This window comes from Aulostomus chinensis, chromosome 15, assembly GCF_037954235.1.
Source record: "Aulostomus chinensis isolate RoL2024-O1b breed Wild chromosome 15, RoL_Achi_v1.0, whole genome shotgun sequence".
Classification (NCBI taxonomy): domain Eukaryota; kingdom Metazoa; phylum Chordata; class Actinopteri; order Syngnathiformes; family Aulostomidae; genus Aulostomus; species Aulostomus chinensis.
In genome coordinates, this window is record NC_141334.1 from 19,746,058 (window position 1) to 19,773,335 (window position 27,278).

General features: G+C 41.3%; 1 protein-coding gene across 2 annotated transcripts in view; it reads right to left on the minus strand.

Annotated features, from left to right (window-relative positions):
• spns2 (SPNS lysolipid transporter 2, sphingosine-1-phosphate) overlaps positions 1 to 27,278 on the minus strand; it is a 67,111-nt gene that overhangs the window by 34,069 nt on the left and 5,764 nt on the right. For both annotated transcript variants that reach the window (XM_086226472.1, XM_086226473.1), the window contains exon 2: positions 10,963 to 11,028. In XM_086226472.1, the coding sequence (XP_086082598.1) occupies positions 10,963 to 11,028 (66 nt within the window). The remainder of the gene's footprint in view (positions 1 to 10,962; positions 11,029 to 27,278) is intronic.

Below are 27,278 nucleotides of genomic sequence, written 5' to 3' on the forward strand. Positions count from 1 at the left end.
TTGCCTTGTCTGACTGCAGGGGAGACTTTGAGGCCAGTCTCCTTGAAGCCTCCAAAGACATGATTGATGAATCCGCTTCATTTTCTCTTAGTAGCCAAGACTTCCAGTGAAGTAAAAACTGAGTGAACTCCTTGTGTTCTCTTGCCAGACAATGGATTCCAATGTAAGTCCTACTGTATCTGCCACAGGTAGGCGTGCCAAACCTGTTCTGATGTTTTTCAAATTCCAAATAAGATGCTCAACATATTTCTCACAGTCTCTCATCGTACACACTACATCAGTCACTATCATCTTAGGACATTCCGTGACAGGACAATGGCGGTGTGAGACACACTGACAGGTATAATGGACACACTGCAGTCAGTATTAAAGCGTAAAATTACGTTGGGTCTTTGTGTTGAAGGTGAATCACGCTGCACCTGTTTGCTGGTTGACTCTTTCTGTCCCACAACACAAAACCAGAGAAAAGTCACATCTTCGATCAGAAAGCTGATGGCCTGTAAACTTCCTGAAGTTTAAGTTTGTTCCTCAGCTGACGGTTCATTCAGGAGTGTTGCAAAAAGTTCCTTCCCCTTAGTGTTTAGTTTTCATGGTCATAACTGTCATAATACAGTACATGTCCACCTCAGCTACCAGTTACGCTTCACTCACATCATCACCTACAGCATTATTGTCAGAGTTGGCTCTTTAAAATTAAGAACACTAAAAGAAGAAAAAGATACAGAGCTAGACAGAAGATGACACTTTTTTCTCATCTGATCATACCATACCATCATCCACTGGTTCTCAAATTGGGGTACGTGGAGGTACTCCAGGGGGTACGTGAAGCTTTACAAAAATATACAGTATATATATTTTAAAAAAAGCAGTAATCCGAATAATAATTAAGTCTTGAGAAATAATTATATTAGGAAAAGTTTGATAAAATACAAATGTATGTTCATACACTGAATTTTATATTCAGTATTCAATTTTAATGTCCTTAAAAAAACGGACTCTCCCAAAACCAAGTCAGTTTGACCCATTGATCCAGCATCACTCGTCAATAACCTGCCATTGCCATGACGACGCACTGTAATGATAGAGATGTGGCTAAAGCGCAGCAGCAATGTGGCTGAAAATACAGAGAAACTAGTGAAAAAGAAGGCGAAGCCAGAGCTGACTAAGTACCGGAAGTAGGCACCCAAGGCACTGTGGTTTTTTTTTAACGGGGAGCAATTAGCCAATGCTAGCAAATCATTGCTATTAGTTGTTTAACTTTAATAAATCAGACACTGATGGCACAGCACTGTACCTCTTTATTTTCTACCAAAAATGTTTTGCGTGAGTCAGGGGGTACTTGACAAAAAAATATTTTAAAGGGGGTTCATCACTGAAAAAAGTTTGAGAACCACTGCCATAATCCACTAAATGTGCAGCGAGTTCTTTAACTTGTATCACAACCGTCCCTCAAGTGCCACTGAGATGACATATTTTGTAGGCCAAAACATAAATCAAACAAAGCCAATGGAATTTTTACATTGGATTTTAAATTATTCAAGAAAATGAGCTCTGTGGCAAACAAATGTTCCTAAGATTTACACAGTTTGCTTAGTCTTCATCATCATCATCTTAATCTTCACAAACGAACACCACTTTTGTGATCTTAAAAGCGTAATACAATAACTAATACAAGACTGCAACATTAAACAAAATGCAGATGCATGACATCCACATCAACTACTTCTTTCTTGTTCTTGGTGTTTGGTAAGACTACTTTAATGCCCTTGACAACCTCTGCTGTTTAGATTTGTAACAAAGTATTCAGTGTGATATTTACTAGTTTATTTTATGCCATAAAACAAAACGTTAAAAATCTTATGCCAGTGTGAACCACAAATCATGTTTCAGGGATTCAACCATCAGGGCTCCTTAATTGTAAGCATCGCCTTTAACAATATATTAAATAAATAAATTTAATTCTGTGTCATTTTGGCTTTCTGTAACATTCAAATACATCATTTTTCATTAAAGTTTTTCAGTGAAAAAATACAGATATTTAATCATTATCAATTAAGTCATACTGTATCCCCACTGTCAGACTACCAAAAACAGACACTTCTCCGAACACACACACACACTCACTCACACGCACGCACACACACACACACTCACACACACACACACACACACACACACACACACGTGCATGAAAGGAGCCTCTAATTGGCCAGTAGCTCAACAATACCTACTTGGATGAGTCACCTCCTATGATTCAATGTGAATGGAGCATCAGGGGGATCCAGAAACACATATGTTTATGTGCTTATGTGTGTGTGATTGATATTCACTCAGCCTGCAGATATATTTCCCTATGAAACAAGAGTTTCCCCTCGAGAGCACCTGTGAGGCTCTGCATCTGCCTTTGGGATACAGAAGGCTTCACAGCCAATTTCATCCCGTTAACTAACAAAAAAACATAGGTGCATGCCACAGTTGAATGTGAGATATTTCTTATTTCTTTTGAAGGTGAGTGATTTAGTTTGAAAAATGTGGAAATAAAGGTGATGAAAAGCAAAAAAATTGCAGCCTTATTTCCTCAGACTGCAATTGTACAAAGGAAATATGTTGCATTCAAACAGAAGCAGAAGTAAGCAGGATTTGTCACCGCTTCAAGTGCTCCAGCTCAAAATAAATGTGTGTATTTGTGTGTGTGTGTGTGTGTTTTTTAATTCAGTATCGACATCTTACAACACAGAACTGAGAGAAAATTGAGAAAGCGATTTCATTCACACGCAGGATTCTTTAGGGCATTGAAAAGGAAAAAGCATCACAGTGAGAACTTACAACTGAGGAGAGTCACCTGGAGGAATCTGAATGTCCGTCAGCTGCCACAGACAGAATTAGAGGAATAAGAGAAGCATATACTTGCTGCATGTCCGTACATGTCTGCAAGCAATATAGACGTTTTGAGTCAGAGTGGTTCACAGGTGCTCCTTTGACCTGCTAACAGAGGTGTGTATGTGTGTGTCAGTGCTCATCCCATCGCAAACACGCTGCTTCCATAAATACAACCTCCCTCGTCAGACTCTGTTGACTCTCCTCCGTGTTAGCGTCGACCCTTTCAGCCATTACTTGGAGGTGTTTGAGTGAAGAGCATACTTTGGATGAGTAATGTCTGCTAACTTTGTAACACTTTCCTTGCTCTTTTATTGACTCAGGAATCGTCCAGTTTTGACTAATCTGATCTGTATTAGATTAGATAATCTAGGAATGAACTACCATTGACATCAGTAATTAATTACTGTGCAAAGTCATGCTGCATTATTCAACGGACCCATTCAACCCATATCAGTGTGAGTTTCTGACATGTCTGTGCCACCAGGGAGTATAGATGGTGACTAAGTGTTGAGCTGATACCCTGGTCTGGTGACCCAGGTCAGCATCAAGCCTCCACAGTGGTGTCAGCCCTTCGGCTCCTGTCATTCCCACATTCTCTTCCCCTACGTTTCCTGTCACTTAAACTATCAAATAAGGGTTCAAATCTATCCAAAACTGGATGCAGGAACAACACTTGTTATTACCTGGTTTCTAATTTGAATATTGTGTACAAAATGCTGTGAAAATCCAGAGGAAAACCGATTCCTGTGTAACACTGTCAAGCTTCTAATCACGCACTTGTCAGCCACTCAAACCTTAAAGGTGCACCAAGCGTCGTTGACTGACGTCACTTCCGTCACTTCCGTCGACGTTCGTTGTAAATACCAAACAAAAACAGAGCAAGCTCGCCCCTCCCCGCGTGTTTCTGTAAACGTCATGAACACGCATTGACGTTTAAGTGGATCTATGCTGCGCTAACGTTGCTAAGATGAATGAGCAAACTCCAACTGTTTGGTGAGTAAATTCATATTCTAAGTCTTTATACAACATCCTTACGATATAAGATTATGAGTTACAGCTGATATATTGAAAATTATTTTATGAGACACTTCTTGTAGGATTTGTCCTTCCTGGAATCGATGCTAGTGCTACCTGGGACCTATCGAGTAAGCTAGGAATAACAAACTATTACAGTTAAAAATGGCTTAAGAGTGTCACAGCTACTACGCTACTCACTCGACTCTGCTCATTCCCCGATGTATACACATGGACTAACCAACAACCAACAATCTTGTTGGTGATTGACAGGCAGCTAGCGGATCAAAGGGAGATGCCTACGATTTGAGACAAAAATGAAATCACGCTGAAACCATGCAACAAGGCTTAGTGCACCTTTAAGAAACCCCTCTCCGAAAAGAAACTTAACACTACAGACAAAGCATAAAAGATAGGAGAAATATGGGACTTAAGGACAACTGAGGAAAGCAAATCAGGACTGGTATGATGCTTGTTGCAGTGTATTCAGCATACTGGTGAACATCTTTGCAAACACTTCCCACCACATCAGAGGCAAAAGCAGATTCTCTTTCACTTTTTTTTCACCGAGGTGAAGCTTTTCATTACAAAAGCACCCCAGTGCTAATTGTGGATGGGACTACATTCTTATGTTTGCTATGAGAGCTTGAAATGTCCCCTGATTCAAAGTTGACACACTGAAATGCAAGCTAGGGTTTTCAGTCATTTTAAAATCTAACTAGAGAAGTTTCCTTTTGTCAGATTACAGACTGCTTTACGTAGAATTGCATTTTATTCGACACACAAAAAAGATATGGTAGAGTTTCTATACAGACTATCAAAGCAATGTGACATATATTTGTAGTACATGGAGCTTTTGAATGCTGATATGATCAGATCAGTGACGTGAAAAATCTGAATGTAAAATGTTAACATTTTACCAGGGTGTGATGTGCATTTTTGTGCACAAATCGCTTGAGGTTTCAGTTCTTCACATATTTGTGACCTCCCAAAATAGTGTACATATTTGTAGATTGTTTTGTAGTCCTAATCATAATTATAATACTTTCCTAAAAACATGAAACACTGTAAAGAGCAGATGGGGAATATGAATATAAAAAAAAGTGTGTGGGAATGCATGGAAGGAAATGTGAGGTTACCAGGTGGACCAGTCACTGCTGTTGTGGTGTGTGTCCACAGGTAGTTATATTTGGAGAGGTGCGGATCAGGCAGCAGTGTGTAAGGCTATGCTGCAACACATACCTACGTCATAGCGTACTGTGTGTCATTTTGACACACGGCTATATATCAGACTAAATCTAATGCTGTACGCTGAAGGTGTGAGCCTCTACAGGCTGCTGTGGATCCATATGGAGTTGATGTCTTTCTTCTTTTTGTCTTTTCGTTTTAATATTCAGATGATGTTTCAGAGAGATTAAATCAATACACGTCAGATTTTGCAATGCGTCAGCTACACGTTGTGTCTTCTGTCAGGTGTGTGCAGTCCAGCTGGGAGTGGCAGCCTTGTTTCCTCTCCCTCTAATGATTAATGAGGCTACCAGGGGAGGGTGTGACACATAAATATGGTTTTAGTAGGACACCAGAGCTGACCGATGTCTCACAATGAAACAGACACATTCTCATACATCATGTTTCTCCCTCCAGGATTCCCTCTTCATGTGGCACCCCAAATACTTCAGCATTCCTCACATTTCTGATCACCACATATTTTCTCCTCTGTGCAGACCTCACCAGGGTTGGATTACCAATCTGCTGGCTGTCATTTGATAAATGCCACATGAAGCCTGGGAAATACCCATGCAACATTCTCTTGCCTGATTCTGACAAACTCAGCAGCTAATTCCTGCAGAGGCTGCCAACGTAAATCCCTTTTTATTTTACTCAGTCTTTCAGCCCTCCGTAAAAGCTTGGGAGCTGTAGCAGATCTCTGCTACCTGCTCAGCACTGCTGCAGCTGGGGAGAATTACACGCTGCTACAAATACCGGGCTGGCTGGCAGGAGTGCACTGGAACACCATCTTTTGTACATTACCAGCACATACTAGACGCTAACACATATGGTAAGCATAAAGAAAGGTGCTTTTCTATTCCGAAGTGACAGTGAGATGTTTCAGTTCCAGATGGCTAACCAGGCTGAAGCATTATTAAAAACCTGCAGCTCTTTTTCTACCCAGGGATACCCTCCTGTGGATGACATGGCATTGGCCGAAAAAAATCCAGCACAGTGCTTCTCCAACAATAACTAAAGAAGCTCCGGTTGAAATGACAAGAAGACTAATGGGATGTGGAAACTAGGGCTGAACACACACACACACACACACACACACACACACACACACACACACACACACACACACACACACATCCATGTTTCATGTTTTCTCTATTGAACTCACACACTCTTTTAGTGATGAATGAAAGTAAACAAGCAAGCAGAAGGCTTTATCTTTGACCTTGACTGGCTGCATTGTAAGACTCAGTGAGGCCCAGGTGAGGTGTGTATGTGTGTGTGTTTCGCACTTGACACAGCCTTGTGGGATTTGCTCTCTGTGTCTGTATGCACGCATTCCTAATTGATCACTTGGAGCAGAAAAGGCGGAGTAGCTTCCTGTGGCGTCAGGCAATCAATTGCACTCACTTTTCAAGGGAAACAGAAGAAAATAGTATCATAGAGCCTGCTACCATAAATCTATCACATACCTTGGGGAGTTTTGTGGTGTTCAAAAATTAGGACCACCAGGAATGTATGTTGACAGCATGCTTGTGACATTGGCCGTCGAACTTTGTAGATATGCAGCAGTTCTATTGGTTCATCTACAGGAAGTGAGGTGGACAGAGAGCAGGGTGCCAATCACTACCCAACAGCTGCTCTCCACTGAGACATGGCCTATAAAACCTCCTGATATAGAGACACACACACACACACACACACACACACACACACACACACACACACACACACACACACACACACACTGTGATGTCACCTCATCATCGGGTCATCGTTCTATTCTGGTCTCAGCAGGGGATGAGACGCTGAACACCATCACAACGTAATCATTTGGCTTTGAGAACCAATAGTGCAGAATATTAAACATGGCTGCCATGCATGGCCAGACACAAGAAGTCACAGGTGGCTCTTTCTTCTCCCTTCACCCCATGTCTCTCCAACTCTTATGAGGTGCCAGTGGGAGTGACAACAAGGCAACAACAGCTGCCTCACGGCTAAGAGAGAGAGTGATGGAGTGAAACAGAGTGACGAGGTACCAAGGGATACCAGCTAGGGTGGGAGACAAAATAGCAGCAGTTGTGAGTGGCCCAAACAGCTGATCAAGCACCGATAGCTCAACTTCCCACTGTGTAGAAGGAAATGAGAGACAGTCTCATGTAGGAGGTTTTCATTGACCCAAAAGAAGAAGCACAAACTTTAGATGCTTAAAAAAGGGACCCAAGCCGACATTCAGCGACATGAGTTCTGCTAAACTCATTCTTACGGTTAGAAGTTTTAACATGCACCGCACGTCTGAAGTCTCACACAGCACCTGTGGCCTAATTCCTGACAGCTCACACAGCCGCCGAATTTCAGGCTGACACCATGTTAAGACTGTGTGTGTGTGTGTGTGAGTGTGGGAGTGTGTGGGAGTTTGTGTGTTGTGTGAGCATGCATGTGCTGGTGTCGCCTTACAGACAAGGTGGGCAGCCTTGCGTACCATGGACCACAGACTGTCAGTCTGTGAGCTGTTTTAAGCGCCAGCTCTTATTAAACTGCTGTCCCTCTGTACATCCTGACCCCAATAATTCTGCCTCCATGCTGAACCAGAAAGGAAGAATTACTACGCCGTCTTCCATTATAAGGGACAATAATTCCCATCGTGAGTTTTTTTCTAATTTGCCTCAAAGCACTTTTAGTACAATAACTTGAGTATGTTAACAGGAGGAGAAAATCTTCTCTCAGATTTCCTCTCAACCGAAAGTAACACCATCCAGGTGAAGCCCCTCTTCCATTAACCTTTGCTGCCCTCCACACCCTCGGGTGGGGTCCTGCATGTGAGTGACACCTCAAATCGCAGCTGCCTGGGGGCCATTATTACAGAGGCCTGCCATTTCCAGTGGGAGAGCAGAGTTCGGGGCTTCCTGTTGCTCTGAAAGCTTGGCTGGGTTCAGGTGAGATTATCAGTGCATACTGATGGATGAGAAGTGGATTGAGCTCCAGGCTCAAACATCATAGCCTCACCAGACTGACAGCTATGTGTGGCGTCATCCTCTTGTAAGAGAGCTCAACCTCTCAGGTAAAAATCCCTTATATGGCAAACACCTCATATCAATTTGTGTTGTCTATGCCCCTTTTGAAAACATTCCTCTGGCAAAATATCTTTATATATCTTAGCTACAGAGGCAAGGTGGGATGAACTAAAAACACCACTTTATAAGCATTCAATGCCCTCCAAGACTGTTTTTACCATTTCCATACCGGTAGTTTGAAATATCTTCTCAAGACAAAAATATGAATATCTCAAATCTGTAGTGCAACACTTTTGTCTCCATATTGTGGAAATGAGAGTTATTAAATGTAACTTTTGACACACTTACATTTTAGTCTCCCAAGACATGACTTCTCTTACAATAAGAATTTGATAATTTGGTCCAGTAACATTAAAAAAAGCTAGAAGAACCATATATTCAAATTATTCATCCACATTCAACTGTCTGACTTCCCTCTGCAGCCCACAGAGCATTCTCCAGGCAGTGCAGGAATGTTGAGTTTCACCTGGTGTCGACAAGGCTAACGAGCTTGTCTGAAGTCATTAATATGTAAAAGTGCTGTTCTAAAGCTTTAAAACAAGCCAGGGGGACACAAAGTCCTATGACATGATGAACAAAATAACACCTGTTTGATGGAAAAGTTGTGAAATATCCTGATTTTCATTTAAATACACTCAAATCAGATTTTACAGCTAAATGATTAACAATTAATAAAGTGTAACCCTGCTAAGGTTATGGGAGCTTCTGTGCTCAGTAAAGCTAGTATTCCCCATAGGAAAACAACTTGCAGATTTGGGAAATTTTTCATTCTAGAAATTCTGATCAAGGGCCCAAAAAAGGTAAAACAAAATATCCTTTGCTGAAACTGAACCAGAACAGTTTTGTGTTTGCTCTCAGACTTGGATGTTGTAGTCTGTGGTCAGGGTGTTATTAAAGGTGTGGGCAGTGGAGGAGAGGCAGCCCGCAGCCTTTAAAACACCTTCGTTGGCACTTTGCGTTCCCAGGTGGAGGGAAGTTGTCAGGACAGACGCAGTGAGGAGGTAAAGAAGACAGAACAGGCCTGGTCTGCAGGTGCTACACAGGCGAGGATTGTTCCCTCTGGGGACCGAGAAGGGGGTGGGGGAAGCCAGAAACGACATGTGCATACTGTAAACATATTACATGCACTCAGAGAATCCCCCATCCAACCACCCTCATTACATCACCCCCAAACCTCCCCTTCACACCTATACTCCCTGTCTGCGTGCACCCGCTCCCACAGCTCAAGGCCTGGGACACCCAGCATTCCTCAGGCTGTTGTGAGAAAGAGGTCACCTGGAGATCAGGGGCCAAGCGGAGCCTGGGCCCTGACAGGCCAGGACAGGCCAAACAACACAACAGCAGGCCTGCTTTTAGTTTTGCCGGCCGGGTGCCTCTCAAGGACTTGCAAATACAGTTGGTGCAGAGGGCAAACCAGCTACGCATGGCCCTCCACTAACAAACAGAGTGTGTTTGAGCATGTGTGAGTGTGGCTGTGTGCATAACCCATATAATGAGCCAATGCAAACAGAATTAAGAGTCAAACACCCTTCGCAGTTTCCTGTTTCTTATTAAGATTTCGTACATATCTTCATACAAATCAATGTGCTGTTGGAAAAAGGCCTCAACTGCAAATGTCAGTGTGTGTTTTATAATTGAAACAACACCAAAAAAACCTACCTAAGCACAACTGTAGCAGCTGTTTTCATACTCATTCTTTGCCTGAATAAAAATGTGATTCAACACATCAGGACCACAGACCTTTCATGAGCTCTTTTTACACTTTTGCTCCTGGGAAAATGTCAAAGCAATAAAAAAAAAAACAGATGATAAAAGGAGGACAAAAATAGAGATACTACCTTGGAATTGGGTGGCAATAAAACAATTTCTAAGTGGTGAAATAGCTTTTCACTTATAAAAACAACTGAAATGACTAGTGATTTATTTTTGTCTTCAACACACCACTCAGCTCAGCCGAAGTTAGAACATCAAGTGAAGGAGGAAACACTGGGCTGTATTCTTTCCCCTCAGACTCAGACCGGCCTGCTGGCCCTCAATGGTGCTTTGTATACAGGTCGGTTGCTGTTTCAAATGACTCTGAAGGCCAACGGCGACAAAACTGGCTCCTGTCTTCCAAAAAAATGGCTTTGCAGGGTATCTCCCCAAAAGGTGGATTCATTGGGGTCTAGATTGGAGGAAACCCTGCCCAAAGCTAGGGTCCACCAGCTTTCAGGAAAACAGGCTGCCTGGCTACCAGTGTTGTTTTCCTTTCTGCTGACCTGCCCTGCTGCTGCTGCTAATGGGAGGAAAACACTACACCAAAAATGTCACTTAAAGAAATATTACGCAGCGATTTACCTTAAAAATAATGGCTTCAAAGTAGTTTTATTGCTATATTCTCTTGTAATGGGAAGAATAGCGGCTCTTTCATTTCCTTGTTTTTACACTTATTAACTATCCGGTCACCCATGAGAAGTGGTGCAAGTGACCCAAAATGGGATATTTCTCTAGCCTAACTTTTTTGAGCCTAAACCTACCTCATTGATGGTGAGAATTAAGTGCTACTTTTATGAGTCAGTGTTTGTGTTGAAAGAGATGAAAAAATTTATTTTATTTTCATACTGTCATTTCTTGCTAAAATATCAAGATAGAGTTTTAAATGTATACTGTGTTTTATGTACTAATTGTTTTAAGCATCTTCCATTTTAAATAAATTCAGAGATGAAACTGCACATGAATTTAATATGTCTGTGTGTGAAGAGTTGATCATAAGTTAAGACAGACGTACCTGTTTGCAATAAGCCGATTCCACTGTCTGTTACATCGTAATGCCGCTGGATGTCAAGAAGTACACCTGTAAACAGGCAGAGAAGAACAAAATAAAAGTGGGTTCATGATAAAATCAACTACATTGTTGTAAACTTTGCTGTCACTTAAAATTGCTGATAAGCTCCATCTTATCTGTGATAGGTGCTCTTTATTTGCTAAAAACACTTTCATCTAAAACACTCCCATGATGCATCATTCTCTTTCTGCGTGTATACAACACAGTGACTGGAGTTGATTTGGGTTTCACACACACAACACTGCAAACAATCAGCCTGCTCTCATCAGTCACCCAGACGTACAGAAGCACCATAACATCCCTCCCTCAGCTGTGAGAAACCACAAGGTCTTTGAAGGCATCTTAATCCTGTTACTGTAACCTAAGCACACTTATGCCGGAATGGAGGAAATTCACATAGTGTGCATCGCTCTGATGCCATAGTGAAGGGAATGCCACCTGACACTCAGCCAAAGGTAGGACTCCATGTGGCACTGCTCACAACACTCTGTGTGTGTGTGTGTGTGTGTGGGTGTGTTCAATGCTCAGAGCTTGTAAAAAGACATTTCACTGCGTGCAAAAGAAATATCATAAACTTTTTAAGGCATCGTAAACATAAAAAGATGGAGAAGGAGATCAGAAGGGGATGAATCAGGATCCCTTCAAGGCTACTATACAATTTCAAGCAACAAGTCTAATCAAATGAACTCTGTGGCTCTTGAGACCACCAGCTTTGAAGGGTTCAAAGTCTTGTTTTCTTATCAAAAAGAAAAATGCATCTCTATGTTCATTCCAGAGGGGTGGTGCGCTTGGAGGTGCTCTCTGTGAAACTGGCAAGCTGCTCCTGGGGATTGAAACTCGCCTCATGAAAATGGAACAGCAGCATGACTAACATTCTAAAAAGCTTGCATCCTCTGATCTGCCGGCCCCTCTCCTCTGAGCCCAGCAGACCAGCATGACATGGCATAACCTGACCTCCAGATGAGTGCACCACAGTCTCTGCCACTGCTAAGCAGTGACTCATGCATCATGTCCTTGTCACCAGGATTGTGCCTTGAAGGATGATGAGAAAGATCATGGCAAAGCTTCACTAATTTATAACAATACAGTAGATGTTGATCTTTGATCCACTGAGGAACCCGCTGAGTTTCAAAGGAAATGTGATGCAGAGGCAGGTGTAGAACGGAGACGTAGGTCACATTCCTGTCATCTGAGTCAAGGAACATGCTCACCTTCTCACAGTACAGGAAGCATTCTTGCTAAGCCACTACACTCACAGCTCGCTGGCTTGTGTCTCTTCGATAATGACCTGAAATAAAGGTGCTGTCATCATCTGGTTTCAGTGAAACTAGCCCCATCAAAACACTGGTCTTTATAAAAAGAAAAATAAATCAGGGTGACACAGTGGTGCAGTGGTTAGCACTGTCGCCTCACAGCAAGAAGGTTCCAGGTTTGAGCCCCGGCTCGCGCACGGGATCTTTCTGTGTGAAGTCTGCATGTTCTCCCTGTTCCTGTGTGGGTTCTCTCTGGTACACCAGCTTCCTCCTACAGTCCAAAGACATCAAGAGGGGACGAGGCTGATTGATTCTCTAAATTGACCGTAGGCGTGGCTGTGAGTGTGAATGGTTGTCTGTCTCTATGCACTCTGCTCTACATCCAGGGTGAAATCCGCCTCTCACCCAAAGGCAGCTGGGATAGGCTTCAGCCCCCCCCCCCCCGACCACCCTTAACAGGAAAAGCGGTAGAAAATGGATGGATGGATGGATGAAAAAACAGTTGAATCATACCTTGATATGTTCAGTGAATGTATATTTCAAAACTCAAGGAGTCATGATGTTAACTCTATATTGAACATAATAATCACAAATGTGATTTTTGTCATTTTCGGGTGGCTGTAACCAGTGGCAAGTTTTACACAGGGTGGTCTCAGGGTGGCCAAGACCACTTCAGGGAAGTGTGAAATGGAACTGTGAAATCAGATGTCAGAAGGGAAGCCAGTCCCAACCTGAACACCCCATGTACAGGTACCACCCTATGCCCCTTGTCATGACACATAATATGGTATAAGAGGAGAAAGATGGACAAAAATACACTTTTAGTGTCACCACTCATGTCCACAATGACTTGAAATAACAGCAAGTAGGACTGCTCTTCTTCCCACCCCTCACTCATAGAGTATCATCATCATCATCATCACATCATCAATGACATCCTGCTGTCATCTCTGTTTGTTCCAGACACACACGTTGGCTGTGACTCTAACTCCCTCGTCGAGCCAGAAACAATGCTGTTTAACAGTGTATGTAGTGTAATATAGTGTGTAATTCAGCTGTATTCTAATAAGCCTGGAAGACACACACACACACACACACACACACACACACACACACACACACACACACACACACACACACACACACACACACACACACACACTATTGCATACACACAGCCTGCTTGGTGGGAGGGGGGATTCCTACACCAGATGGTGGAGCGTCCCTCCTGGACGCAGTCTCTGCCACACCCGTCTACACTCCATACATTTACCAGACAATTAATGAAGGTGGAGTTGGCTAATTGTTACTTAACATTGTAAAAACGGCTGTAGATGTTGGATAAAATCGAGCTACTCTTTCACGTAGTCACGTCAGGGGAACCGCGTCTTGTAATCCAGCCGCTAAACGTGCATAAAGTGAAATAAGTGGTGTAAAATAGATCAAAGCAACAGTGTTTTTGTAGTCGATTCAAGTGCAATGAGCTGTGTAATGAAGTGAGCTAATCTGTAAGGGATTACAGCAGGCAAGCAGCTCCGTGTTTGTGTAGCAGCCTATCACAACTACTATCGCTACTCTTAATGAGGTCTCTTAATGCCTTGAAAACAAATTCTGTTCTTTCAGCTAGTCCTTCCTCCAGCAACAGCTTGCTCTTTCTATCATTTCCTCCTTCAGGTAACACATTTCTGATGACATGCAACAGCCGTGCCTGAATAACTGTAGAAAGATGAGGTAATGCAAAGACCCTCTATCATGTTGGCAGCGCCCAGTTTGTTGCCATGGCAATACTTGCACGGGCACTCAGAGAGATAAAGGTCAAGAGACCACAAAGGAACAAATCTCCAACACGCCATTTCCTAATACTCAGCTGAACGTCCTCATAGCAGACTCTTCACCTTACACTCTTTCTCACACTTCTCTCCCAGTGCAGTATGAGGTGTTCCAATATGACACAGGTGATTACAATGCCAGAAATACCAAGAATAATACCATAGCAACAGTGAAAAGAGGTTACAGTATAGCCACTATCAGATCACCTGTGTGGTTGAGACAATAGTTCAGCTTTAACCCTACATGGATGTATTTCACTGCTCCACGTTAATGAGTTTCTCAGGCCTTCAGGGGTCTGAGTGATGCAGAGCGAGAAACATCATAGGAATGTGGATATTCCTGACAACACACAGTCACAGCAGACACCTCCATCTCTATTCAAGGGAACACACACACACACACACACACACACACACACACACACACACACACACACACACATATATATATACACCAATGAGTTGAAAACTTATGACTTTATGTGAGGTCTGCCTCTGTGACCACTTAGAGCAAGAAGAAATGACTCAAATTGGTAAATGTACCACACGAATTCATTCATCATTCACCTTTTCTATTATGCCGCCGACAGCACAACCCTCTCTCAGGTTAATGCTAGCATTACTAAGTTTTATATGAAATCCTTATATGAAAGATAACAGCACACCACACTAAAAGAAACATTAATACAAATGTGCATTTTGTGGCTATTGGAAGCTCATTTTCAGTTACATAACAGCTTTCATCCTGGGTGGTGCGATAACACTGATGCAGTAATATAGTATGACGTTGTTTTTCACAATATCACAGGCCTGAGTATTGACACTTTAAAAAAGGAAAATCCACTTTTTTAATATGTTGTGATGGTAGTTTTTTTTTTAAAATATCATTTTATTTCTCAAAAGAAAATCGTCCTACCGTACAACCTCACTGATACTCGGTCTTATAATTTACAATTTTCTCTTGAGCACTCTTCTCCCCACCCCCACCCTTAAAGAGACAACCTCAATAACACAAACAAAGGTAACAGGCAAAAAACATAAAAGTACAAATATAAATATGCATAAAAAAGAACATGTAAATTGAAAAAGATGAGAAAGGAAAATTAGAAAATGAAAGTAATAATAATAACAATAAGGGCAGCAATATAGGCATCAGCATAGAGATGCGTCCAGCAGCATAAATGACAATATTAAAGCGGCAAAAAGCATACAAACCCATACTTTCAGTTTTCCAAGGGTAAAAATGAAGACAGCTGATCAAGAAAAATCTTAAAAGATGGAGGGGAATCATTCTTCCAGAAGAAAAGTATGCACTGCTTTGCGAAGGAAATGATCAAAATTAGTATCGTGTATTTTTGTGATCCAACTGTAAATTATTATTGTCATGTAGTAAATACAAACTGTTGCTCAAATCAAATTGCAGGTCCATGACTGATTGAGTTAAAGATCAAGCTCCAATAAAAAAATTTTTTTAAAGTTTGCGTTCCCAAAACGTATGCATGAGTGTCCCCTCATCTGTTCGCGTCTCTGACACACTGCTGAAATATCCTTTGATACTTGATGCATTTCTGTTGGGGTCAGGAAGGTTTTATGGATAGATTTGAAGTTAGCTTCCTTAATTTTATTACTTGTAAATGGGCAATGAATTCTTTCACAGATATCTAACCAGGCATTGTCTTCAAAGGTTCTCCCTAACTCCCTCTCCCACATCTTCTTTAACAACTGGAAAGAAGATTGACCTCCTCGTCAGAATATTATAAATTCACTAATCTTTCCTTTTATTGTGTCTGAGGAAAACAAAGTGACCTCCAATTCAGATAACCCAAGCTGTCATTTTCTTTTCTTTAATTAGAGCTTTTGTAATGCTCTGAATTTGTAAATATTTAAAAGTGTTTATAGGAGATGTTATATTCTGTTCTTAGATCAGTAAAGGATTTTAACTGCATGCTCCAGTTTAACAAATTTTAATATATATTAATATATTACATATATTAACCAATGTTATTTGAGTGTTCGACCTGTCCAGGAGGGGTGAACCCCGCCTCTCGCCCGTAGCTGCTGGGATAGGCTCCAGCCCCCCCCCCCCCCCCCCGCGACCCTTAACAGGAATAATCGGAAGGAAATGGATGGATGGATTTGAGTGTTAAGGTCTGGATTTTGAAAAAAATATTAGAGCGTAAAGAAGTCCAAGAGGTGATTCAATTTTTTTCCCCCAGTCTCTCCATGCTTGTAGGGTATTGGTTACAGAGAAGCATTTGTCCCTAATTTTTATGTTTTCGAAGTGATTTATAGATCGGAAGAAGAGGAGAGGTAGTGGTTCGAATGGTTTTGATTCCATCTGAACCCACGTGGATTCCTGTTTCTCCACTGACCATGAAATCAGGTTCCTTACTTGGGCTGGCTACATGGTTTTAAAGAAAAATCAACAGGTTTTAAAGTAAATCTATATTGATCAAAAAAAGACTTCTCAGTAATAAGTAGAGTATCGCAATATGTTTCATATCATATCAGTTTGCAATGGCCCACGTATGGTGATAAATATTGTATTGTGAGGTCAATGGCAACACCCAGCCATGCATCATCTTTAAAATAAATCTCAAAACTCATACACACACACACACACACACACACACACACACACACACACACAACTCAGAGGACAGATTTCATATCAAATCCCTGCAGAGATGGTGCATCCATCCAGCCTGTGGTTCTATTTCTGCTCAGAGAAACTGGGCTAAGAGGCAGGAGAGAAGACCAGTCCAGTTTAGTGTAGGGGAGAGGAGGAGGAGGTGTGGAAAGCCCTAAGCATCCCACATATCATATTTGTGTGAGTTTGTGCTCTCTTGATCCTTGGTCCCCCCCTTGTGTGGATGTGGATGTGCGTGTGTGTGCATGTCTGGGTGAAAGGGCGCCCAGAGTGGATGTCATTCATTTTGGCCAGAGTCAGATGGACAGTGGCGAACCGCTGTGCTGATGAGGCCAAATCCCCCCCCCCCCCCCCCCCTATTCCTGCAATGGGGTGATCCCTTTTAACGTCTCACCCCATTAGAATAAATAGTCTGGGAGAGAAGAAGGCAGGGGATATAATGAGGGAGGAGGAGAAAGTGCATGTTTGGGGTTGGGCTCGTAATCAGTTTTTATATGTGAGAGGAATCGACAGCACGGGCATAAACAGTGAGCAGACTGCTCAGACTGCAGCAAGGAGAAAGCTGACCACAAATATGCCCGACTGTGGCCGGTGGGCTCCTGACCGACTGCTCTCCTCCCTTGCCATGTGGCCACAGTGGGCGGGGAGGCGATTTTTCCATTTCACTTCCTTTCCCTGCCACACAGAAAGGAAATGTGCTGCAGATGTCTGGGAAACATGGAGCTGCCTGCATGGTCAGCATCAGAGCTTGTGCAAGAGGTGGATTCCCCAATAAAACCAGCAAGACATGGTGGTGGAGATTACTGGTTGAGTTATAAACATCCTGACAAAGAAATAAAAAAAAGGGTTGGGCTACTATGTAGGAGAGTGTGATAAAATACGAGCTGAGCCATGTTTATTTAATACAGGTACCATTCATGCAGAGAGGAAACCACACCTAGACGTCAGTCTATATGAGGCAGGCGGCCGCAGCATGGACATAACACTATACTTAGTGTATTTGCACTTTCAGTCATTTAGTTCTTCTCTCCTGTTTTTGTGTATTGAATCATCTTTACTCAGGCCATTGCAGTGGGTGCTGTGATCAAAGCTTCTCCAAAATTCTCCTTATTTTGTTGAATGAGAAACAACAGGGATCTAATGAGATGGCAAAAAAGACAAAACTACAAGTATGGATTCAAACACACTGTCACATGACTTTAACTGGTTTATATTTCATCTTCTCACTGGTACCTTTCCATCTCTGAACCCTTTGCCTGTAACCTTTTGGGACAACAGCCAAATTTTAAGGTTTTCAGCGTAGCCAGCAAATATCTGGGCTAAGACTTCCTCTACCTCAGCAGGTTACAGGTTACAGTCAGATTAGCAGGATGAGACGCATGAACAGAGTTGGGAGATTACGTCTGCAGCTGGATTGCTTCATATGAATGTGAAAAAACCAAAACCTACTTTGGGAGATTGCGGCAATGTCTCTTTTTAACTCCACATACTTGCAATGTAACTGAAACTAAAATGTTTCTACTCCCAAACACTTGGATCTCGCCAGATGTGATTCTTCTCATCGAGATATCTATTAGAGACCATGAGATAGATAACAGCATACTGACAATTCAACATGAATCATATTCCTAACAGTCCCAAGCATTAATCTGTTTCAAAACCAGCATGCATGGGCAACAGGAGGGTACTCAGAGAGTTTAGACCTCTTCCAAAGTGAACTCAGGCATCCCCCCCCCCCAAAAAAAAACAAAACATTTTTTTCATTACATTCAACAGATTAGACCCAAAATGTAATGAATTGTTCCTTGGCCCATACGGCACCCTTCCAACAAATGTGGTGAATATTGGTCGTATATTTTTACGTAAACCTACTCCCAGGCAAACTCGGCTGAGGTGAGAGGGTTCAAACAAGAGCTGGTTATAGTTCACATTTCTTTTTCATTTTGCCAGTGTGATGTGTCCATGCCATATTGGGAGTCCTAAAGTTTCATACAGTTTTTAATACCATTCAGGAGAACTTTCTCTTTTGCCAAAATCAAAACATCGATAATGAAACTAAAAATTCACTGCGGTGCAGACACTTGTTCTCAAAAGTATGTGTAAATAAACCTGATGGTTTTTGTTTAAGGTCGGCACGGGGATGCAGTGGTTGGCACTGTCGCCTCACAGCAAGAAAGGTTGCGGGTTCGAGTCCTGGCATGAGATCAGGATCTTTCTGTGTGAGTCTCCATGTTCTCCCTGTTCCTGTGTGGCTTCTCTCTGGTACTCCAGCTTCCTTCCACAGTCCAAAGACATCAAGAGGGGACGAGGCTGATTGATACTCTAAATTGACCGTAGGTGTGACTGTGAGTGTGAATGGTTGTCTGTCTCTATGTGTTGGCCCTGTGATGGACTGGTGACCTGTCCAGGGTGAACCCCCAAAGGCTGCTGTGATAGGCTCCAGCCCCCCCCCCCCCCAACCCTTAACAGGATAAGCGGTAGAAAATGGATGGATGGATGGTTTTTGTTCAAGTTTCTGATGTCTCTGTGTGCTACACTGAGTTACTGGAGGGATGCTAGTTTACGAACTACCAATGCATCACTTGTTGAGACAAAAATATTAAAATCCTGAACCAGTGTGTGAGCATGAATCTGCTGTTATTTCAATGATAAAAAAATACCTCTCAGACATTTGAGACAGATTTCCCTCTAATCTTCTAAATGTGTGACAGCCAATCTGGGACAAAATCAAATTAAAAGCTTGTAGGTTTGCCAGCCTTACCACTTTGATTAATAGGCTCATATTTTTACACAATTTTCTTTCACTAATCAAAAGCTTGAATTCAGCTCAAGGGCTGCCGCACATTAGACCCAGCCAGTACGTGCTAAATATTTGATGGTGTTAGAGAGGATACATAGTGAAGCATCAGGGGAGCAGACTGAACCTATAGCTCATCAATAATATATCCACAGGCTAACCCACTTATTTGTATGAGATAATGCATTAGATGTTTTGGACGGAGATGCAGTGAAGTGAAGCAAAGGTATTTGAGGCCAGATGAGACTGACTGACTGACTGACTGACTGACTGTGAGGAGTTCTCCGTGAGCTGCACTTGTTCACACCAGTGTCTCTCTGGAATACTGAACAGCAGCTGAACTCAACCCTGAATGTGGACCTGGAGGAGTGTTATTTATGTGGAATTTTGAAATGGAGCCATGCTTGCTGGAAAATTTTGACAAGAGAGGACCAAACACCGTTCTGGTTTTATTTAAAAGAGAAATTATATTGGCAACGTCTCTGTCACAGACCCATAAATAACGCCCTGAAGCTAAAATTCTGAGAACTGGACCATTTTATCGTCCCAGAAAACATCCCAAATGTCATTTATACAGCAAATATTAGCACATATTCTGTCTGAAATATTTATGTCAAAGCAGTAAGTGATACCAAGTTGATACTGGAGCTTGCAAAGGGCTGACTTGAAGCACTCATGCGGAAACAGCAAGAATATTGTGTGCTTTTAGCAACTATTTGTCACTTAATTTCTGTGACTTGAGAAGAAAAGGCAGACTATTAATATTATCAATCAAATTTGAACATAAATGTACACATTTTTTTTGCAGTCAATAGCTACAGAGATATTTCGGTCTGGAAACAGCCCCGGCTTTTAAAAAAAGTTCATACACGTGTGTGTGTGTGTGTGTGTGTGTGTGTGTGTGTGTGTGTGTGTTCTTGTACTTCCTACATATTGAGGACTAGAATATGTATTTAACCAACAGAGCAAGGACATTTTTTGGAAAGGACATTTTAGCTGGTCCTCACTTCTTCAAAGGGCCGTTTGAAGGTCAAGACTTGGTTTTAAAAAGGGTCAAGGTTAGAATCAGGTTCAGGTTAGGTTTAGGGTCAAGGTTAGGGTCGGGCAGTCAGTAGAGATGGTTAGGTTTAGAGTGAGGGGCTAGGGAATGTATTACATTAACGAAAGTCCTTACAAAGATATAAGTACAAGGGTGTGTGTGTGTGTGTGTGTGTGTGTGTGTGTGTGTGTTAATGTAGTCCTTTTGCAGGGCTCAGTTCCCTTTAAAGGCAAAAGGAATGATTCCCCTAAATCTAAGTTCCAGGATATACAAATTAAACAAGACTCGGTGTATCTATGTTGATATTCAGCATTATATAATGTTGAAATCATTATGTAATGTTTTAATAAGGTTTTGTCTCTCAACATGTATTTATATTCTCTGTCAATATTAGGTTGTGGGAGATCCACTATGGGTGGTTTTGTAGCATAATTATCATAAACTGTAGGTATAGTCAAGATAAGCTTTGTTAGCTCATTACAATTATTTAAACAAGGCAGGTGTGATTATTATCCAAAATAAAGCAGCAGGCATTCATATTATTTTAACACCTGATACTCTATTTCCGCTTTCCAATTCATTTATTTCTTTGTTCTCAGCTTGACACCTGACAGATCTACTTCGTAGATAGATAGATAGACAGATAGATAGATAGACAGATAGATAGATAGATAGATAGACAGATAGATAGATAGACAGATAGATAGATAGATAGATAGATAGATAGATAGACAGATAGATAGATAGATAGATAGATAGATAGATAGATAGATAGATAGATAGATAGATAGATAGATAGACACACAGATAGATAGATAGATAGATACATAGATAGATACATAGATAGATAGATAGGTAGATAGATAGATAGATAGGTAGATAGATAGATAGATAGATAGATAGATAGATAGATAGATAGATAGATAGATAGATAGATGGATGGATGGATAGACACACAGATAGATAGATAGATAGATAGATAGATAGATAGATAGATAGATAGATAGGTAGACAGATAGATAGATAGATAGACACACAGATAGATAGATAGATAGATAGATAGATAGACACACAGATAGATAGATAGATAGATAGATAGATAGATAGATAGACAGATAGATAGATAGATAGATAAATAGATAGATAGATAGATAGATAGATAGGTAGACACACAGATAGATAGATAGACGGACAGACAGACAGACAGACAGACAGACAGATAGATAGATAGATAGATAGATAGATAGATAGATAGATAGATAGATAGATAGATAGATAGATAGATAGATAGATAGATAGATAGATGGATGGATGGATGGATGGATGGATAGATATTCATCTGATTCAGCTACAGTGTGAGCTGGACAGCTTCAGCCATCAAACCCTCCACAGGTTTACTGACTTTTTCTCGAGCTCTTTTTCTAAAAAGAAGAGCTGATCTGAAGTGACCATGATGGAAAGAGAGGAGAAAAGGTTCAGATCTGTATTTTCAGCTCAATTTAGCATGAACCGCTTCATTTTCTGCAAAATCCCACTGTTTAAGCTCCCCAAAATGGAGAATGTGGCGGCAATAAAGAGCCCAGCTGCTACCATACAGCTCATATTCATGGCTCCAAGATCTACATGGTACTTTTCACCAGGGAAAAAAGATAAGCTCGTGCTCTCAGTCCATTAAAAAGGAGGTTAAATGTCTTCCCTGAATGGTAATGTTGATGAAAAAAGCACATAATTGAATAACAAATGAGATCGGATTTTACTGAAAAACATCATCATTAGGAGATATCTTTGAGTCTTAAACTAATCCATATTTAGAGATTTTTTTGAAGAGATTTGTTCAAATTTTCAATGCAGACACTAATTTATAAGCAAATTGAAATGTGCCACATGATCAAGAGCTGGCTGGAAACATACCTGGTGTGGTCAGTGGCTAAACCAAGCACTTCCACGAATTCAAATAGTTTTGGTCCTCTTGTAATCATTTCCGACTCAAACACAAAAGAGGTGGAAAATACCAGAATTTCATGAAACTGTTTCTTGAACTGAGACATTCCCACATCTCCTTGTCTACTCTGTTCGGCAGCATCACATATGGAGTAAATATGACGGATGACGGGCAGAGCTCTACTTCTTCTGCAGCACATCAATAAGGATCTTCCACAGCAGCCACATCTGCTCCATGTGGGCCAGTCTAATGAGATCTATCTGTCACTCCCATCCTGAGGGCGTGTCTTCAAGCTAATAACCGCTTCACTATAATGACTCTTGAGACTTTACAGTTGTGTAAATATGAATGCACAACATGCTTCTCCATCTGTAGACTTTCTTGTGAATTTCCATCAGACACACAAGTGTTTTTATTCTAAGAGACTTTCAAGGTCAGGGGGATCATGGCTCAGGGGTAGAGTGGCCATCTAGCAACCGAAGGGTCGCTGGTTTGGAACTCACTTCCCCCGGTGACCATGTCGGAGTATCCTTGAGCAAGATACTGAGCACCTAATTGCTCCTGTGGCCCTGCGAGACCGGCAACTCATCCAGGGTATACCTCGCCTCTCGCCCAATGTCAGCTGGGATAGGCTCCAGCCCCCCACCCCCCACCCCCACTCCCCGCAACCCTTAATAGACAAGCCGTATAGAAAATGGATGGATGGATGGACTTTCAAGGTGACTTAATTGCCACATTCACACTATGTCCTCATTCCAGGAGGGAAGACACTTATTTCCTACTCAATTTCAGCAAGGTTCATCTTTCATTGTCTAATGAATTAGATATGCATCTCATTACTTCCTCTGCTATTTCATCAAACACACTCTGAGAAAGCCAAATACGTCTTTTTGTGCCAACCCAAACACAAATTGGAAATTAAACACAGCTCTTTGATTATGTGTTTGAACTCATTTTACATGAACAAAAAAACACACGACCCATTTTATAAATCTTAATAACCTTTGACTCAGATTTTGAAATCACAAGGTGTGAGCACATGAGGTGTGTTTAAGTTCTTGGCGTGGGAAAACCCATCATGGCATCTTTTTGTTCCACTCTAACTTCCTCCACATACCTCTGCTTGTTTCATTAAAGACCTGCGTGCATACCTACAGCGCAAAACGGCCTCGGGCCTCACACTTATCAGTCAGGCATTAAACCACACTGAGAAATCTGCACTGACCAGATCCTTCCAACCTGAGCGCTTCTGCAGAAGGACATCACATTGCATTTTAACCCTACAGTCAGCACCAGATTCCGATAAATCATATCATGTTCCTGCTCTGGGTTATAAATATAAAAGTCTTTTTTGAAGTGGTCTGGTGACAGGAAGCCCACAGCAGAGTTATGTATTTAAACATGAACCATGTGAGAGTTTATGGTGCTGAGAAATCAAAGGAAGAGTGTAGTGATCCAGTCTGGGTACTGAGGTGCAGCCAGCCCCTCTAGTGTACTCCTCCGCCGCAGAAAAAAAACACCTAAAACCACCTAGGCTGTCACTGTCTCACACCAGCAGATTCTCTCACAGTGACAACAAATAAACCACACACTTGCCTACTAATGAAGCTGTTCAATGATCCAGTTTCAAAAGATGGGCTAAACTAATTGGAGCGTCAACATTAAGTTTAATATCTGCACAGAGCTGCAACAATTAATTGATTAAACCATTTAGAACTGAGACTGCCCTAGCAGACCTCAGAAAAGCTGAATGTGTTCAGGAAACCGTAAATGTCCATTTAAACCATGAATCCTCTGCTACTTTAGCAGATGGAAAGATAGAATAAAAGCAAATAAGCTAGACATTTGCCTTCCATATGATATGACTTACCGTTGCCCTCAGAACTCAGCAAACTCCTACTCTGAAGTGAACATCGAATCAAGCCTTGAAGGGAAAACGTTGCATCACGTCTCAATGGGTTCATTGATTATTTGAGAATTATCAGGAAATAGTTTTTTTGCCACTTATGACACAAAACCAAGACATTTAGGTTTTTCATTGTTACTTGCTATTTTATTGATTAAATGATTCATTGCTTAATCTGCATATTATTTTCAGAAATAATCCAAAAAAATCACCATGATAATGTGAAAAATGCTGTTAACAATTTCCCAGGGTTCAAACTGATATTTTCATTTCATCCCTCAAACAGTCCAGTGTGTGTGTGTGTGTGTGTGTGTGTGTGTGTGTGTGTGTGTGTGTGTGTGTGTGTGTGTGTGTCCACCTCTGACCTCCAGCATTATCAAAGTCTCTGATAGAGGTCCCTGCTCTCATTCAACCTCCCCACAAACACAGTAATGAAAATCCTGCCGCAGTCTCATCGGGCTGTGACGACATGATGGATATCCACAAATCAAATAAAAAGAGATGATGAAACCAGTGCACAAACACACACAGGACGCTATCCTCGCTCTGATTGGTGGATATAAAAAATTACATAATCCCTCTGCCAGGCTCAACTGTATACTTTATCACATGTATAAAAGGAAACAGATTAAATTTTTCCTCAAGAAGGAAGGCTTTTCAAATATGGTGCCGCTGTAAATAAACACTCTAAATATTATTCTAGCAGCTGTGAGCACTTCCAGGAGCTGCAGCTAATGTTAGTGCTAGCCCCAAGTCCACTTTCCAACCGTGTACATACGTAACAGGTCAATACTCGTTTACAATCCTCTAAAGAGCAAGTTATTAATGTGTCAGAAAGAGAGTTTTATATGTCTCAGGAAATTAGGATTTCATCACCACTGCTATTCTGTTTAATATTCTGTGTGTGTGTGTGTGTGTGTGTGTGTTGCAATGATGTGAAATAGATTTTTTTTCCTCATGTCTCCATCGTATCAATAGCCACAGCCAAACTGCGGGCTTGGGGGAACATCTGAATCGACCTTCACGACAAAGAGATTCAGTTTGTTAGGGTGTTTTTATCTTTTTTTTTACAACATTTCTCCTGTTGTTCTGCCTTGTTGAAATGGATGTGACTGCTGGGCGGCTGGAGGAAGGGGAAACGCACAGATCAGAATAAGCAGTTAAAAGGTCATCCGTCTGACTAAAACAAAAGGCTGCCTACACATTTTTGGCTATTCTTTAAAATATCACACAAGGCTAGTATTGCTCAGTGTTACGAGAGAGTCATACAGCAGTAAAGTAGAGTCCATTTAAAGATAGTTTCATTGAATGTCCCTGTAAGGATTTACTGGGATGACCACAATGAAACAGAATGCAGTGAGTGAACAATCTTTCTTCCAATGGCATTATTCAAGCAGGGATGTGCTGTTGTTTGACAGTGTGTCAGACACGTCAACGCTGAACACACCTCAGATCTTTCCTCTTTACTTCCTCACTGCGCTTTAGGGCAGCTTAGGGCTGAAACTAGGGATGGGCTTCTTTGCTTATCAACAATAATGTAGAAAGAACAATAGATGTGGATTTCAGTACATACAAAATGTGAATATTATATAAAGTTATATTTACACTCACAAATATCGATGCTGGTAGATGTTCAGCTTGTCAGATTTTCAGAATCCAATATTGTGTTATCTCTAGATGCATCAAATGGTAATTTTTGATTAGACTGACAGTCATTTTCACAATTAACTAATGAATGATTTAGTCTATAATATGTCCAAAACAGTAAATCACAAGGATGGGACATTCGTTCATATCAGGATATTTTTACTGATCATCAACTAATTGGTGACGTCTTTGGGATTTGATCTGTTGGGTGGATAAATGAAGCGATTTGTGAGGATTTTTTTTCCAGTCTTTGCAACATTTTACAGACTGAACCATTCATTGATCTAGAATTCATCGTGACATTCATCAATGAATGAATCAAGACATTGAGAAATTTTGAAAAAATTCCATCACAATTACGGGAAGCTCACAATTACCTGTTCAAATTGCTTCTCTGGTCCTTCACAAACTTACACACAAAGATTCTTCATTTTCTGTGAATATGTAAGTCTTAAACCAGCAACTGTTTGACATTTTTTGCCTCAAAAAGACTGAAAAATTTAATCTATTATCAAACTAGTTCCCCGTCTGTCGCCCATAGGCTGCTGGGATAGGCTCCAGCCTTAACAGGATAAGCGGTAGAAAATGGATGGATGGATGGATCAGAATAGTTTGCGATTGATTTTCTATTGTTCAACTAATTAATGAGTTGTTGCAGCTCTAAATAAAGCAGACACTCCAGGCTTCTTCAATAATGAGACAGGGATATGTCAACCAGGGAGAAGGTGACTTTGGAGCCCATCCTTGTCTTATTGTTGCCACTCCAACATGTCTTGAAAACTTGAATGAACCACCTAGTTTATCTCATGGTTGTAATCCTAAAGCTGTCAGTGGAGGATACAACAGCAAAGAAAACACACACACATGCCCTTATGTCCACACACACACACACACTCTTCTGATGACAAAAGAGAAGTCAGTAGTTATCAGGCTGCCACTCGCCTTCACGTGTCATAGATCAACAGGCAACTGATACTCGTCAAACACTTAAGTTAAAAAGTTAAACCCTTCAATGATAAGAGAGGGCACTGTTGAAACAGCCACAAGGATTATCTCCTTATTTTGTTAAAAACATGATATGATCTTCAGCACAGCCGACTTGGAGTAAAAATATCCACTTCAGAATGCAACACACGTAACAGCCTCATAGCTGTGATGAGCGAAGCTTGGATACAAGGCTGGGGTGATGCCAAAAT